At 46.8% G+C, this 16,105-nt stretch overlaps 1 protein-coding gene across 2 annotated transcripts in view; it reads right to left on the bottom strand.

Moving 5' to 3' along the window:
- The window catches only part of PKNOX1 (PBX/knotted 1 homeobox 1), a 205,128-nt gene that overhangs the window by 8,340 nt on the left and 180,683 nt on the right, over positions 1 to 16,105 (bottom strand). For both annotated transcript variants that reach the window (XM_078656380.1, XM_078656381.1), the window contains one exon: positions 5,986 to 6,170. In XM_078656380.1, the coding sequence (XP_078512506.1) occupies positions 5,986 to 6,170 (185 nt within the window). The remainder of the gene's footprint in view (positions 1 to 5,985; positions 6,171 to 16,105) is intronic.

The raw sequence follows: 16,105 nt of genomic DNA, 5'->3' as shown, positions 1-16,105 counted from the left end.
CATAGAGACCCAGGACGATCCCTCACATTGGGATTATATTGTGAATGTCGTGGACACGGTGCACCTCGGTGTCACATACCACTCACATAGCTAAAAATTCTGCTATCATACAGCCAAGGTGTAAGTGGCATCAGCTAGCTTCTAACCTCAGACTGCCCACACTCGCCCAAGACAGTAGTCCAGCTTTATCTGGTGACACTACAGAGGATTCCCTTCGCTTTCACTCATAGATGAATGCAATAAGTGATGAGTTAATCCCGCTTAAACTGTCCATCAGAACCTCAAAAGTGAAATAACACAACGATCCATGGTTACGGCAGATTTAGAAAACAGCATCTTCGCTGCAACCAGCTCGAACGTAGGTGGAGTAGGGGCTATGAGCCAGCAGGCTTGCAGGCTTTCAAAGTATATAGGAAGCAGGAAGCAATTAAATCAGCAAAAAAAAGACTACCTTTTTAATAAAAAACCTGAGGCCAGGCATGATCAAAAAGCGATCCTTTCAATCGTAAAATCTTTCACTGAACCAAGAGCACTGTGCTTATATATCCCCCCCTCTGAGTCCCTTTGAAATGAAATAGCACTCTTCTTTCATGACAAAATCAAGAATATCCATAAGTACTTTGGAACACCCAGCTCAAGAAAACCTGACAGTGATCAGGAATTGGATCTTACGCACAGTAGGCCCACTCTACAAGTCTTCCAACCGGTCACGCTTACGGACACTCAGGCTGCAAATACAGCCTGTAAATCAGGCTCACCACTGGATGCGTGTCCCCCCGCAATTTTGCACCAAATTATAGATATAGTTAATCCTGTGATCAACCACATTGTAAACTCCTCACTATGCACCGGTATGGTCCCTGATGAATGGAAACTGGCCATTGTGAAACCACAAAAAAAAGCAAAACGTAGAGCCATCCAACTTCTCTAACCTTCGCCTAATTTCTCTGCTAGTAATTCTGGGGAAAATCACGGAAAAAATGGTTAACAAGGATCTCTCTACATTTCTACAAAACTCTCTGATTTTCCATCCAAGACAGTCAGGTTTCCGTCCCAAACATTCTACAAAATCTGCACTCCTTGAAATAGCCGACACCCTAAAATCTATTACAGATAAAAGGTAGAAAAGCAGTATTGATCCTGCTTGATTTGTCAGCCGCTTTCGATACCATCTCCCATGAAATACTATTGGCTAGACTAAAAACCAGCGGCATCTCCAGCATTGTTTTGCCCTGGACTAAATCCTTTTTGTCTAACCGTGGGCAAGCGGTATCTCTGGGTACTTTTCTCTCCCCGAACGATCCATCACAGAAGGAGTTCCACAGGGCTCTTCACTCAGTCCGCTCCTATTTAATATATACATGACCCCATCATTTCCTTTATCTCGTCATTCGGAATTGAGGTAACATCCTACGCCGACGACACACAGCTGATCTTGTCCCTTGACAAGTATTCTACAGCTGCAGAAGGGAACTTTAAACTCTGCCTCACTGAGGTCATTCATTGGATGAGAAATAACTACCTCAGGTGTAACTCTGACAAGACGGAGATTTGGTTAATAAGGAAAGAGAATCCCTTTCAGCCCAGGGCTTGGTGGCCAGAAGACGCAACAGTACCCCCCTCAACTGTCGAAGTGGCTAAAAATCTGGGAGTTCTATTGAATGCTTCCCTCTCATTCAAACCTCATGCACTCAAGTTAGCAGGGACTTGTTTCGGCCTAATCAGAACATTAAAGAAATGCTTTGATTTGATTCCTCTTTCGCTAGGAAGACAGTGGCGGTGGCGTTGATTCTCTCGCGGCTGGACTACTGTAACAGCCTTCTGGCGGGGATTAACTAATCTACTTTGAAAAAACTACAAGTAGTTTAGCATGCGGCGACCCACTTGGTACTAAAAGTTCCGCGTAGGGCTTCCACCTCAGCGCCTTTGAAATCTCTTCACTGGCTCCCCCTTCACAAGAGAATCCTATTCAAACTTCTCTTAACCACTTTCAGAGCGGTTCGTCAACTAGGCCCAACATATCTTTCAACAACATTTGCACCTTATACCACAACGAGGACATTTAGATCCACGTCGGCTAACCTCCTCAAACTCCCCTATTTCAGGCTTAAAACCCTCGGAGGGAAGTTGGCAACGGTGTTAGGAACCAAAGCCTGGAACCTTATTCCGAAAAAATTGAGGACCCTAGAAACAGAAGCACAGTTTAGGAAGGCCCTAAAAACCTGGATTTTCGGAGCATCAGATGCATTCTGCTCAGCCCTTATTTAGGTCCCTGTTCCGTTGAGCTAGTCCTCAATTGTTCAGCGCCAGGATGCTCCTTTCGGAGTGACAGATTGCGCTCTATAAGTCCCATATTCCATTCAATTCAATTCAATTCAATTCAATTCAGTGGAGGAAAGGCCTTGAATTGCCCCATTGAATGGAAATATTTGCTTAGGACTCAGGATGGACTTCGGCTTGTTGAGGTTGAGACCCAACAACATCAATAGTGGGGGTGTCATCTAGAGGTGACCTACAACTGACAGAGCTGAGCCCGCCTTGAGCAGCCAGTCGTCTAAATACATGAATACGTGTACCCACAACCTCTGAAGATGGACAGCGACCACTACCATTACTTTCGTGAGCACCAGAGGGGCAGCAGTAACGCCAAAGGAGAGCACAGTAAATTGAAAATGGTCCTGGCCCACCTTGAACCGCAGGTAAAGCCTGTGGGACCGCAGGACGGGTATACGGAAAGGAGCGTACTGCATAGCCACTGCAGCATGGGAGGAAGAATTAGAGGATTACTGTTCATCCTGGATGGAATGGGCTGGCTCTATCTCTATTCTAGCTCCCTGAAACAGCCTCTGAATTTCTCACACTGGTGAGGAAAGTGGTTGGCTGGCATCAATAACTCAAAAGGTCCTGTTATAGCACGACTATCAGTCCAATGACTAATAATTTTTTTCTGCAAACAGCCTGCAGTCTTTGAAAGGCAACATGTCTCTTAAGGTCCTGTGGAACGGCCAGCAAGATGCTGCCGGCCTTGTCCCATAGTTCATGGGGTACCTCCCCAGAAGGTAAATAGCATTACTAGAGTGCTAAACATGCCAATGAAAACCTTTTCGCTGGTCGGAAAGGAACTAAAACTAACCGTACTTGTTGAGCCTTGAACAATGAGGTTCTCCAGAGAATGATGCTTGGTTAGGAAGTCCGGGCCACCGGGGGCTGGCCTACACTGCCTAGGCCACAGGTCGACTGACTGGTGGAGATATGACTTAGACGAAAGACAGAAGAGCATCAGTAAGGAATTTATAAAAAAATAACAACAGCTCGCATGAAGCTGGGCCTGGTTGAAGAATCAGTCAAACATTTTATTTTGTCTTTACAAGGGGCAACTGCAATCGTACTGCTCCAGCTGCCCTCCAAATCACCACTGGAAACTAGTTGCTTTCTTCTAACGGTGGATGAGGTGTCAAATCTAACTCCATTTCAGGAGATATATCTAGCCTACTGGTGTTCTGTACGTCCGTGTACAAGGAATTTCAGTATAATGAGGGGGAGCAACCTATCCTCACCATCATCAAAGTCTTGAGGGACAATGAGTGAGTCTTGCACTTTGTCTGAATAAGAACTACCAGCTCCTGAATTTGGACAGGCCTGTATAATCGTTGGTTGTGTACTGTAATTTCATAGAGAGACACAGGCCTGGATCAGTGGACGTGGGTTTGGGGCCAGAGATCGGCGCCGGAACTGGATCGTTGATCATACCGTTGGAGTCAGTCTGGGCACAGGTACAGAAAGAACTGCCACGGACATTAGTGCTGGGGTAGAAGTCAGTGGAAAAGTTGGCAAGGGCCCAGAAACAAGCCCCGCAGGGGCAGGCAAATTATGATGGAGCCGCCGAGAGAAGTCTGACTGGGGACCATGGTAGCTCTGTGTGGATCCAGAGGGAGCTGGAATTGCACCTAGGATCTGCAGTACAGCGAGACAACATGGGATTGTGATCTTTGCCAAGATGCCCTCGCGCCTTCTCACTATACTTTGAGTGGCAGTATAGGCGAGTCCTACTTTGCCCTCTCACGCTTGTGTCTAGACTTTGATATGGACTTACCAGAAGACTTTGACCTAGAAGTGGATTTCTTGCAGGAGCAGCCCAGTGGCAGGGCCTGTGCCCAGTCCCAAGACCTGGAGTGGGAGTGGGACCTGTGCTTCGACTGTGACCTCTTCTTGTGTTCGTCTGTGTACAGTTTCACTTCTCAGTCCAAAAACGCCTTCAGATGCATGAAGGCACATTTGCCGCACAACTAAGAGTTGTGTCTGAAGCCCAAGCATCATAAACACACCTTGTGTGGGTCAATCACCGACATCTGCTACTGCAGTCTCTGCATGGCTTGAATCCTGTTTGTGGCACAGATATCAATTTCTAGCACACTGAGGAGCTCCAGATCTGCCAGGTAATGTCCAAAAAGAAATGAAGTCAGGGCACAGGTGTGGAACTTATATGCAGCTCCGCTTGTAACTTCCAGGGCAGTATGTTGTCATTGGGGAACCGCACGGCCCTACCTATTGGCCCTCTGGGGAATTGCTAAACAATTCTCCAGATCAAGTCTGGTACTGAGGGACAGTCTAAAAGTAAGGAATCCTCAGTTAGAAGTATCCACAACAATATTATTGGTGGATGGGTTGAATTAAATTAACTTAAATTCAACTGAGACTGTGGCAATACCTGGACTTCAATGGTAGCTGGCCACTAGCCCTGACGGCATTTCTCAGAGCAATCGGAAATATTTTTAAAGCCATTTTAAAGGCTGTATATTTCAAATGTTTTGTAAAATGCCATCTTTTGCTCAGGAGCATTCTTGGGTACAAAGGTGCCAGCATCAGAGTAAATGTAGGTATACTGGTATCTCTGCCTGTATCCTGCCAATAAAGTCAATTTTTAGGTAAAGAAACATGGGTCTTTCCAAACTTTTCTGAGTCGACCCAAAGCATTCCGCAGTAGAATAACAAAGACTTGGGACCTCAGTGTTAACTAGAAATCAAGCCCCTACCTCAAGAGAGAGTAAAAGACTTTTGTGGTTGCAATTTGAGACTAGAAGGCGGTAGGTCCTTCTGGTTTTCTCTGCTTATGTTAATTGTACTGTTTACTTACAAATTAATAAAGGTCATTTTATTTTCTTTATAACGCAAACCTTAATAGCACATTGAAGTTATTGAGGAGTACAGCTCAATACCCATCTACAGGTCCAATCTCTGCTGGTTCACTTACCTCTGCCCCACCCTGTGGATAGTTCCTTCTTTGATTTTACCATCCTCAGCTTGTAGGTACAGCGGTCCACCTGTTAGCCTCCACCCTTCCACACCGGTGGAGACGGCTCTCCACATCTAAGCTATTATGTTTCGATATCGCAGGTACAGCTGTCCACCTGTTAGCCTCTACCTTGGTCATACTAATTTAATATAACTGTCTAACCGTTAAATTACTTACATCTTCCATACCACATAGTCATCTGTTGAGACCTCGCACACGCTCCAATCCTATAAGTTTTTACTTACTAGTTAGTTTCCAACTTCCCCAGGCTGTAGATATTGAACTCAACTTAAGCTTGGACACACTCCATCGTGTAGATGTAGCTCTCCACCCTGCTCTCCCAGTAGGCACAGGAGTCTACTAAGCTTGCACCTCCACCAGCTCATGCGTACAGTTGACTACCGTTACCATCCACATACCCAGATGCAGTTCTTTATCTGCTTGCTTCCATCTTTGCCATTCTCTACGTACAACATTTTGTCCGTTAGCTTCTATCCCACAGGGGTGGCTGTATATTTCTAAACTTTCACCTTTCGTACCCAACAAGTGTTGCCATCTATGAGTTCACTCAGACGTTCTCCACTCCTTGCATACAGTTCACCACCTCTTAGCTTCCCACTTCCACATCCCTTTGGTACAGTTCACCTCCTCCTAGCTCCCACCTTCCACGGGCTAGAGACGTGGCTTCCTACCTTCAGATGATACAGTGTATTGATGAGGCATGTCTTGCGAAGCACCTGATGCTCCTGATGCAATGGAGTCTGGCCAGAATCTCTGCACAGATCGCATTTGAGCGACCTTTTTCTTGGACTTGGGGAGTTCAGCAGAGCTGGAGTCCAGCATGGGCTGAAGAATTCGCCTTCGAGCATTGATAAACCTGAGGGGGTTCAAGATACAAGTGAGCAACATTGATTTAGTAGGTCACATAAAAAGTCAAAACAGTTGCTCTTAGTAATGGTCAAAACTAAACTAAATGAGATGATGGCATTGCAGTTACAGTAAGCCAAACAGAGGAACGTCTAAGGCTCTAAACAACACCTAGAAAACAAGAAGAGCTCTGAATGGCTGACCAGCATCCGGAGGACAAAGGCCAGGGAAAGTTACTTATTGTCTAATTTAACAATTTCATTCTGTGTGTTGTAATGGCGATTCTCCAATTAACATGCATAGAGATCTTGATTTTATTATAGACAACGGAGGCTAACATTATACCTGTATAATAACTTTTTATTGATGCTTCAACATGCAGCCCTTTAAAGAACATAAAATACACCACAAACAAAACATTCCAGTTTTAGAACTTTCAAGACAATATACAACTCCATTTCACTACGATAGTCCTCTTTTAGGTTACGACGAAAACAAAAGATGCTCCTTGGATTGACTGGAAGAACAAGTTACTTACCTTCGGTAAAGCTTTTTCTGGTGGATACCGTATCTGCCTGTGGATTCCTCACCTTTTGAATTACCCCATGTGCAGCATTCCACTGAAACCTTTCTCAGTATCTCTCCCATGTCGACGAGGACGTCACAATGGAATGGCTCTGCACGGGACTCCACGTGACGTCATCGGAGCCATGAGAAGATCTTGTCGGTGCGCTGACGTCCGTTCCACCCGTTTTTTCCGTGCTCTTGAGGTGAACGGGTGAACCGACAACATTTCCTCAAGTATACGTAGTATACAAAATACAATTAAAACTGGAAATTCCAAATCATCGACATTTCCTAGTATCAAGCATCACATTATTTCAACAATAAAATGCACAGAATGCATATCAATTATTTGTTGGTATAAACAGGCAGCCAAAGGTGAGCTGGGTGGATCAGTGAGGAATCCACATGCAGTTATTGTATCCACCAGAAAAAGCGTTACCAAAGGTAAGTTGCTTGTTCTTCTGATAGATACATCCGCCTGTAGAATCCTCACCTTTTGAACTGAATCCCCAAGCAGTCCTGCTCCTGGCGGAGGGTGCCTGCCTACCTACACCACAAAAACCTGCAGTACAGAACATGCAAAATGGCCGTCCCTCCTCACCTTCGAGTACAAGCACTAATGCTTCGCAAACGTGTGGAGGGAGGCCCAAGCTGCCGCCTTGCAGATGTCTTCAACCGGGACACTTCTAGCCAAAGCCGAAGAAGAAGACCTAGCTGTGGTAGAATGAGCTTGAATACCTTCAGGAGTCTCCTTTTTGGCCAAGGCATAGCAGATCTTGATACAGAAGAGGATGATCCACCTGGACAGCGTTCGCTTGTGGACAGCCTTCCCCTTCATCTTACCCACATATCCGATGAAGAGTTGGTTGTCCAACCTGAATTCCTTGGTCCTGTTCAGGTAGAAGCTGACAGCCCTCTATGGTCCAGGCCGCGAAGTGAGGATAGAAAGAAGGCAAATTGATGATTGCATTGGGTGGAAAGGAGTAACCACCTTAGGCAGGAAAGCAGCTCTGGTCCTAAGAAGTATCTTATCCGCATGGAATAAAGTGAATGGGGCTTGGAGCTAAGAGCTTGCAACTCACTCCTAGCGGAAGTGATTGCAACCAGAAATATTGTCTTAAACGCCAAGAAGCCTAAGGGACAACTATTGTGAGAAGCTGGCCTGGAATATGGTGTCCACTAATGTAGGTGGGCACCTTGCACCAGTCCAGACATTACTTATGGAGATTTAAGAGGTCTTAGACAACCATAGAAAGCTCTTGAAGTTTTAGCTGTGGAGAGTAGCCTTCAGGCTTAGTCCAGAAGGAATGTAAAGCAGCTCGTTTTACCAGAATGCAATCTTATAGTAAAGATAAGTATTTATAAAAATATGTATTTATTATAATACACTCTCTAACACATTTAGATACCTCATACACGGAGATAAACAATGCACACATTATTTTCCATAGAAATATAGTAAACAGCATGAAATACACAGTGGACCAATCGGGGGACCAAACCATATACTAAGAAAGATGTATAAGAAACATGACTCGGGTCAAGACAAGGTTGAGAGAACGTAGAAGTGCTGGGGTCCTAAGGAACCAGCCAAGGTGAGTAGGTAGGGACCCCACGGAGTGCAGTGTGGGAACACAACTGCGTGGTCTGTGCAACTCTACGTGTGAGTCATGGTTGGATTTTTAAAGATTAAGATCCCTTCCCAGAGGACCCTGAATTAACCTCATGGAGGACAGAGCCACCCCACTTGTGGATACCCTAGTACCCATGTTGCCTACATGTTACCTGCACCAGGGACGCCTAGTGCATAGGTGTCAAGTGGTGTCGGAAACCACGGTCGAACCCAATGGAGGACTTCAGGAAAGTGCCGCTGCTGAAGTAGGAGAAAGTGTCAGGTGAAATCCGAAGGTGGATTCTAGATGAAAGGTACCTGTGAGCAGAGAGGACAGAATCTATGTCACTTAGGAGTGACCAGGAGACTTGGAAGATGAATGCCCTCTAATCTCTGCGGCTGTGAGGACCAGGCGACCCTGAGGAGGACCAGGGGCTGTGCACAAGCTGTCCCACAACAGATGTCGAGTGCTGATAACGAAGTTCTTGCTATCAAAATTTATTTTAAAACAAGTTATTTTTCTAAATATATCTCAGATTGATTCTTGAGTGATTGTCTAATTTTTTGCATCTGTGAGTAAAACAAATGCTTAGCACTACCCTCTGTTAAGTCTAAACTGCTCGCCCACACTATCACAAAAGAGAGCGTTTAGTATCATTCATTTTGCCTCTGTAAACTGATGAGGGTTGCCTGGACACTTTACACTGTGGACCTCGTTTTGCTCCACTAAATAAAGAGCCAGCGTCCTACATCTATTAGTTGTTGGATACACGGTGGAAGGTGCTGCAGCGAAAGAATGAAAGGAAGGGCGTATGCCTGCCAAACAATGCGCGGAGCCACCTGTCCGATGGCAAGAATTGTGGGATCCTCCCTCCCACCAGATGGCTGTGCTATTCTAAGGGCTCGCTGACTGGTTTGCAGGTGGGGGTCACTAGGGAAATAGTGGCCTGGGTGGGACCTTGACCTGGGCAGTAGGGGAGGTGGGCACCAGGCCTCAACTTCAAATCTGTTGGGCACCTTGTGACGGTTGGTTTGGGTGGTGGTAAGGGGCCCCTCAGCCGAAGCCATGAAAGGAGTGGTAGGGTTGATGCTGCTGGCAAAGCGGGGCAGACCAGCCCAGAGAGCCTGCCGTGACCTTGCTCTCTTTGAACTGCTTGAGAGCAGAGTCTGACTTGTGCCTAAACAGGCAAGTCCTATCGAACAGCATGCCTATGAGAGAAGAGTGGCCGTCACTCGAAAAAATGGGTGGACCAGTGGGAGCCCAAAAAGTCTTGGCAAATGCAATCAATGCAGGAATTGAAGAAGAAGCAACGTCGGGACCAGCAAGGTCCAGGGGACTCACCACAAGCAGGGGAGTCAGGGCAGTCCCCGAGCAATCAGGGGAGCCCAAAAGAAACAAGTGAGACCCTCAAGTGGACCCACAGGCCAGAGGCACTGGAGTCGAGAGCGGACTTGGAGCAGATCACCAAAAGATGCAGACCACAGCGCACACGATGCGATGGGGCTGAAGATCCTGGTCTCTAGGGGTGTTGGAGGTTGGAGCTACTTGGAGCCCGAAGATCTTCTAGAAAGGAAGCCAACAAGCCTTTGCAACTGCAAAGTTGACGCAGAGCACAGGGGTTTTGTTAATGCAACTCTCATGAGGGATACTGGCCTCAAACTTGGTGAAAGGGAAGGGCAGGACTCGGGAGCTGTGGAAAACCACCACCTGTGTTGCAGAACCTTTCGGAGTCCAGAGGAGCTCAGGATCAGCAGAGCGGTCGACTTAGTTGCTGTGCCTGCGAATGCAGCGGAGTGACTCCTTCACTCCAAGGGAGATTACATCAGGTGTTCTTGATGCTTCACAGGCTTGGAAGGCTCCTGTATGGTGCACAGGCACAGACGGAGCAGCAGACTGGAAGGGAAACAAAGTTAAGCCCAAACGAAGCCCAGAGTGCCCAGATGGTAGAAGTAGTGGCGTCTGATCTGAATCTTATCCCACGACACATCTAGGGACCTACACTAAATTAAGCCCTTACGTCCCCTAAGGGAAGAGTTGTGACGATTCAGGGGACCGGGCAAATTAGCTAATCAAGAGGCGTGTCCCCCTCTCAGGCTAGTTTCACCCCTAAGATGGGCTACCTGATGTGGACACGACTTTTAGAATTCCACCATCTTGGTCTTGACTGAATTACGCTCTCTGGGTCAGGGTTATGGCCACTTCCAAAAGCAAGTGGCCATATAGAGGGTGTAAATACCCTAAAGGTAAGTAGCCCATTGGCTACTCCCTGTTACTCCCCTTAACACCCCTAAAATGAGTATTTAGGTGGCACAATTGACACCAGGAACGTAGATTTGATGGATCCAGAAGATGAGGACAACGAAGAGCCATGTGATTTGAAGACTGGCTGTAGACTTTGGGCACCAAAACCTGCCTGCACCATTCTTGACAATTGTGACCAGCGGCTCGTCCTGCAGCTGAACAGCTTCCAAGAAACCTGGGAGACTGCCAGCCCTTCGCAAATTGCGAGCAATCTCCAATGGATTAGAGGCGCTACTCCCTTGTTGTCCACAGGTGCCGTAAACGCAAAGTCCGGTTTATCAAGTTACCGCTCCCTGGACAGCCCGACACAACAAGAGGACCCCTTGCTCCTGAAGGTCAGATCTGTCTCCGCACCAAGTGAGCGGATATCAGGACCAACTGGAGCCCCACAGGACAAGCACCCGGGGTACCAGGCCCCTTGCAGCAAACAGAACCCGTGAGAGTCCAATCCGGATTCCTACTGCACCAAGACCGAGCAGGCATCAACAGACATCAGCACTGCAGAGACCCACCTCCAGAATAGCCTAGCTGTCCTGATTTTGCGTATTTCAACCAGCGAGACCGACGACTGCAAGGCCCTAGGATGCACAGAGCCCAGACGACCTTTCCACTCTTCACCTGAGCACCCCAGCCCGGAAACCAATGAACCGGTTGTGCCCCCTAGCCTCCAGGACTCTTGTGATCAGAGCCCCACCGTTTGGAGCTCCGGGACTTGTCCCGAAGTCCCCCTCTGCAGCATGTTTCTAGGTGCCCCCCTTCTTTCCACCGGCATAGCACACAGAGCTACAAACTAGACCAGCACCTATGCACCCGGATGCCCCAGGGCGCAGGTAACGAGAAACAGCTGGAGGCGCTTTGGAACTTGGGCCCGACAACTTTAAGTTCAGAAGGAGACTTCCAGAAACTAACCATAAATAACCGTATGCAAAATATGCCTTTTCTCCCATAGGGAAGCATTGCTGCCAAAAAACGCATTTAAGATAACTGTTTACTTACCTGTGAAAATTCATATTTAAAAAAGTAGCTACTTGATAACGAAGTTCTTGCAACAAAATTTATTTAAAAACAAGTTATTTTTCTAAATATATCTCAGATTGATTCTTGAGTGATTGTTTAATTTTTTGCCGCTGTGAGTAAAACAAATGCTTAGCACTACACTCTGTTAAGCCTAAACTTCTCGTATCATTCATTTTGCCTCTGTAAACTAATGAGGGTTGCCTGGACACTTTACGCTGTGGACCTAGTTTGGGTCCACTAATTAAAGAGCCAGTTTCCTACATCTATCAGTTGTTGGAGACACGGTGGAAGGCGCTGCAGCAAAAGAATGAAAGGAAGGGCATATGCCTGCCAAAGAATTTGCAGAGGCAACTGTCCGATGGTAAGAATTGTGGGATCCTCCCTCCCACCAGATGGCTGTGCTATGCTAAGGGCACACTAACTGGTTTATAGGTGGAGGTCACTGGGGATATAGTGGACTGGGTGGCTCCTTGACCTGGGCAGTAGGGGAGGTGGGCACCACGCCTCAACTGCAAAACTGTTGGGCACCTTGTGACGGTTGCTTTGGGTGGTGGTAAGGGGCACCTCGGACGAAGCCATGAAAGGAGTGGTAGGGTTGATGCTGCTGGCAAAGCGGGGCAGACAAGCCCAGAGAGCCTTCCGTGACACCTTGCTCTCTTTGAAGTGCTTGAGAGCAGAGTCTGACTTGTGCCTAAACAAGCAAGTCCTATCGAACAGCATGGCTATGAGAGACGAGTGGCCATCACTCGAAAAGATGGGTGGACCTTAGCAAAGCATGGCGGTGAATGGCGACATTGGTGCCAGTAGCTCACCGAATGGGATTGGTGGTGTACAAGCGTCAATAAATCATGAACTTAGCCAGTCACGACTGTCCTGCATAGCCTAAACGAGGACAGGTTGAAGATCATAAAGAACGCATTGATGGACTTGAGCAACTGAATTCAAAGGGCATTGGAATAGCGACCCAGGGGGAAGCTGGCATGTAAAGATAGAATTGTCTTCACCCGTTTAGACTACATATCGAGGGGAGTTGTTGGGAACGTATTAGAGTCAGTCTTGATTGCAGACACCTCCGCCAAAAGCGTTTGGAGAGGGGTTCTGAGATTTAAAAAAAAAAAGCAGGGTTGCCCAGGGCAGAGAGGTGGCGTTGTGCATTCTGGCGACTGACTGGGGGGATTGAGCAAGGTTTGACCCATGCCCCCTACAAAGTATCCATAAGGGCTTTGTTAAAAGGCAAATGAGCCTCAGTGGATGTTTGTCCCGCTGAAGGACTTCTGTAGGAATGCTGGGCTTGACCGTCAAAGTGAAGTGGAAGGCTAGTGTCAAAGACTTTGTCTGCTCTACACATTAGCATGGCGTAGGAGGCACTCTCCCTCAGTGGCACGACCAGGGGGTGAGCGGAGCCTCAACTCAGGGGAGGTATCAAGACCACTCGCATCTTGTAACTCATCGTACCAATTCCCTCCTTGGTGTGGCTGGACAATCTCATCACCCATGTCGTAATCGTTGTTCAAATCAGTGCCAAACAGGGAATGCAGAGTATGTGTTCTTCCTTGTGAACGGAGGCAGCACTTCGACAGCAGTTGGCTGAGGTCGAACCAACTCTGACTCAAGAGTACAATAGGTCCTCTGTGTCATGCTGTCGAGGGAGATGGCATCAGTGTCGAAGTTCCAGGAACTGGAATGGACATCGGTGCCAAGGATGGAGTCAAAACTGACACCGGAGGGGGTCTCGTGGTGCACTCAGATGGTCAAACTAGTAAAGAGTGCGAACCACCATCAGTATTATAGAAGGGCCTCCGGGTTTTGCGGGGTCCGAAGGCGCGCCAGAAGGAGATGGCAAGGATATGATGGTTTGGAGCATGGCTTCGCGGAGCTCCTCACTCTATTTTGGAGTGGCAGCTTCTGGATCAAGACACGAACCAAACTTGCAAATTGAAGCTGTTCGATTGCGGAGACTTCTATATCTTGGTTATGTGGAGTTTCACCCCACGGTCTCATTCTGGCCTTCGGGTTCATCGAAGCGCAGTCACTGCAGGCCTTGTGACTCGATCCAGAGCACCACAGGCAAAGGTGAGGAGTATCTCTGATAGACATCTGTTTGCGACAATCCCTACAATGTTAAAAACCTGCCGCTTTGGAAGATGACATTTCCTCTGCTCCCCATTTCTAAATTTGTTTCATGTAAAAGGGGTCTCAAAGATAGGCAAGGGTGCTCCAGGTCTGTTTCTGGTTGCAAGAAAAGTAAGGAAGTGATATCAGCATGCAGGAGTCATGGCTAAACAGACGTGCGTGCCATTCCTAGAGTGGAATGCCATCATTGTGGAGTTGCACGGCACTACCAACCAGCCCAAAGATGTACTTCTGAAAAGTGTCCAGATCAAGTCTGACGCCTGGGTTTTATTAAAACGTTGAGGAACCTCCAGCTAAAAGTCTCATAACTTGCACACTACTCGCATGAAAGCTGGGCAGACTACAACTGGGGCTGAAGAAGGGCTCTGGAGTAGCATAGATGCCTGGTCTTTGCCCAGCAATAAGATTTATGACTTAGAACCAATTGGGCAACACCACTTGCAGGACTTTAAGACGTGTACCGTACAGAGAGGAAGGAAGACCTTAGCCTGAACTTCCATTGATGAGTTAATTTTCTTAGGAATTAGTGTCTCATCAGTATAAATGTTTACTGATCAGATTAAATCGCCTTACAGCCTTAGATAAATGTTAAACACCTCTGCTGATTCATAGCTGATCCATCAAAGGCACTATGGTAGACTAATTTAAAATGTTTGATAGGTCATAGACAAAAACAGCTGACCCAGTTATATGGTGTGCCCAAATCCAGAGCCAGCAAAATCAATCAGGTAAAAGAATGTGGTCTATAGTAGTGAATTCGGCAGGCTGACTCAATGATATATTGGAGTGCCTCCAACGACCACGTCCAGGAGCCCTTCATGGAGTTTAGAATTGTGATTTACCAATTGCTTTTGAGTGGCTGATAATCACATGGTATCTGCCCTACCACAAGAGTTCCACTAACCATGGCTAGGATTGGGAGCTGAGAAAACCGCGTTCAAACTATCTTTCTTTTTTTTTTATACAAGATGCCTGTTTTAGTTTGGCAGAGACTGTTCACCGAATAGCATTTTTAGTACTCACCCACATGACAAATAATCCAGAGGGCTAATGAACATGAGAGCCCAAAGAGACATTTGAAAGAACATGATAAATTCATGTCTGGTCACTCAACCAGGCTAGCTCTAGGCAAAGCCAACTGAGAGAGGAAACCAAAAACTTCTCCTCTCTTGCGTATGGCTACAACAGCTCTTTCTTTGCTTTCAAGAGACAAAACCTTCTTGAAGATGTGCACTGGGAAGACCACAAAATCCTTTAGGCTGGCCCCAGTCCTTGCACCTTGAGTAAGTCTTTAGCAAGGTTGCTGCAACCCATCCTACCATATTGCAAAAAGAAATGTATCCATTCAAACAGCAACTGGAACCCGTGGCCTCTAGGCCACCAGTGTTGAGGACTGGGCAGGCACAATCCCCATGCACATGGGTACAGGTCTGCTGTACAGCCCAATTAGAAACCTTGGGCTCAAGGCTTGCTGACAATCCAAGCCAGCACTCAAGAGTTTAATAAATGCAAGACTACAAGAGCCTTTGTGAGATCTTAAATATAAAGAACACTCTCACTGATACCAAAGACCAGAAGAGAAAGAGAGAAAGAAAATAAATCCTTGCAATCTACCACAGAGAGAAAATTCTGGGGATTTTGAAGCTTGTGATTGTGCAACATGGATATGGCGAACCGGAGCACAACTTTTGTAACATTATTTCTGGTGCAGTTGTTTGAATCCTGTGAACCTGAATTAGGAAGGGACGGGCATCTCAATAAACACCAGAAATGCCACCAAGGCCACTACCTAATGGGTTTGCAAAGCAGTCGTTTAAGTAGATGTTGAATAGCTGACCTCTGACAAATCTGGTACGCGTCAGCAAACGTTTTGATTTCATGCTTAAGGATACCTCGATCTGACGATGTTTTCTTTGATTTCAGTCTCCTTACCTCCATTTTACAGGTGTACATAACGAGGAGTTCCCTTTGGTACAACTGATATGACCCCGTGTTAAGAGATGTTATCACTGCTGAACTATTACTACTTCAAGTATAGATCCTAGGCCATCTTGTAAATCGCTCTCTTACCATGGAGGGCCTGAGACGCGCTATATGACATCTCACCAAAATAGAGGAGAAAACATTCTACTGTCCTGAGAATTAACTGACCACTCCACTCAGAAAGGACTAGTTCGTACCACACACTTGGCACTGAATAAGCACCGGCCACTGAACCAATAAACTCTAGCACTCAACACAGAAGTGAGCAAGGTTGCTACAAAAGTTGGACAAGTGACAGCCGCGTTCGATGCTCATCTGAAGATCACCTTGT

The sequence above is a fragment of the Lissotriton helveticus genome, chromosome 8, assembly GCF_964261635.1.
Source record: "Lissotriton helveticus chromosome 8, aLisHel1.1, whole genome shotgun sequence".
In the NCBI taxonomy this organism is placed as follows: Eukaryota; Metazoa; Chordata; class Amphibia; order Caudata; family Salamandridae; genus Lissotriton; species Lissotriton helveticus.
The sequence above is the reverse complement of the archived record's forward strand: the minus strand, read 5'-3'. Positions and strand labels throughout refer to the sequence as shown.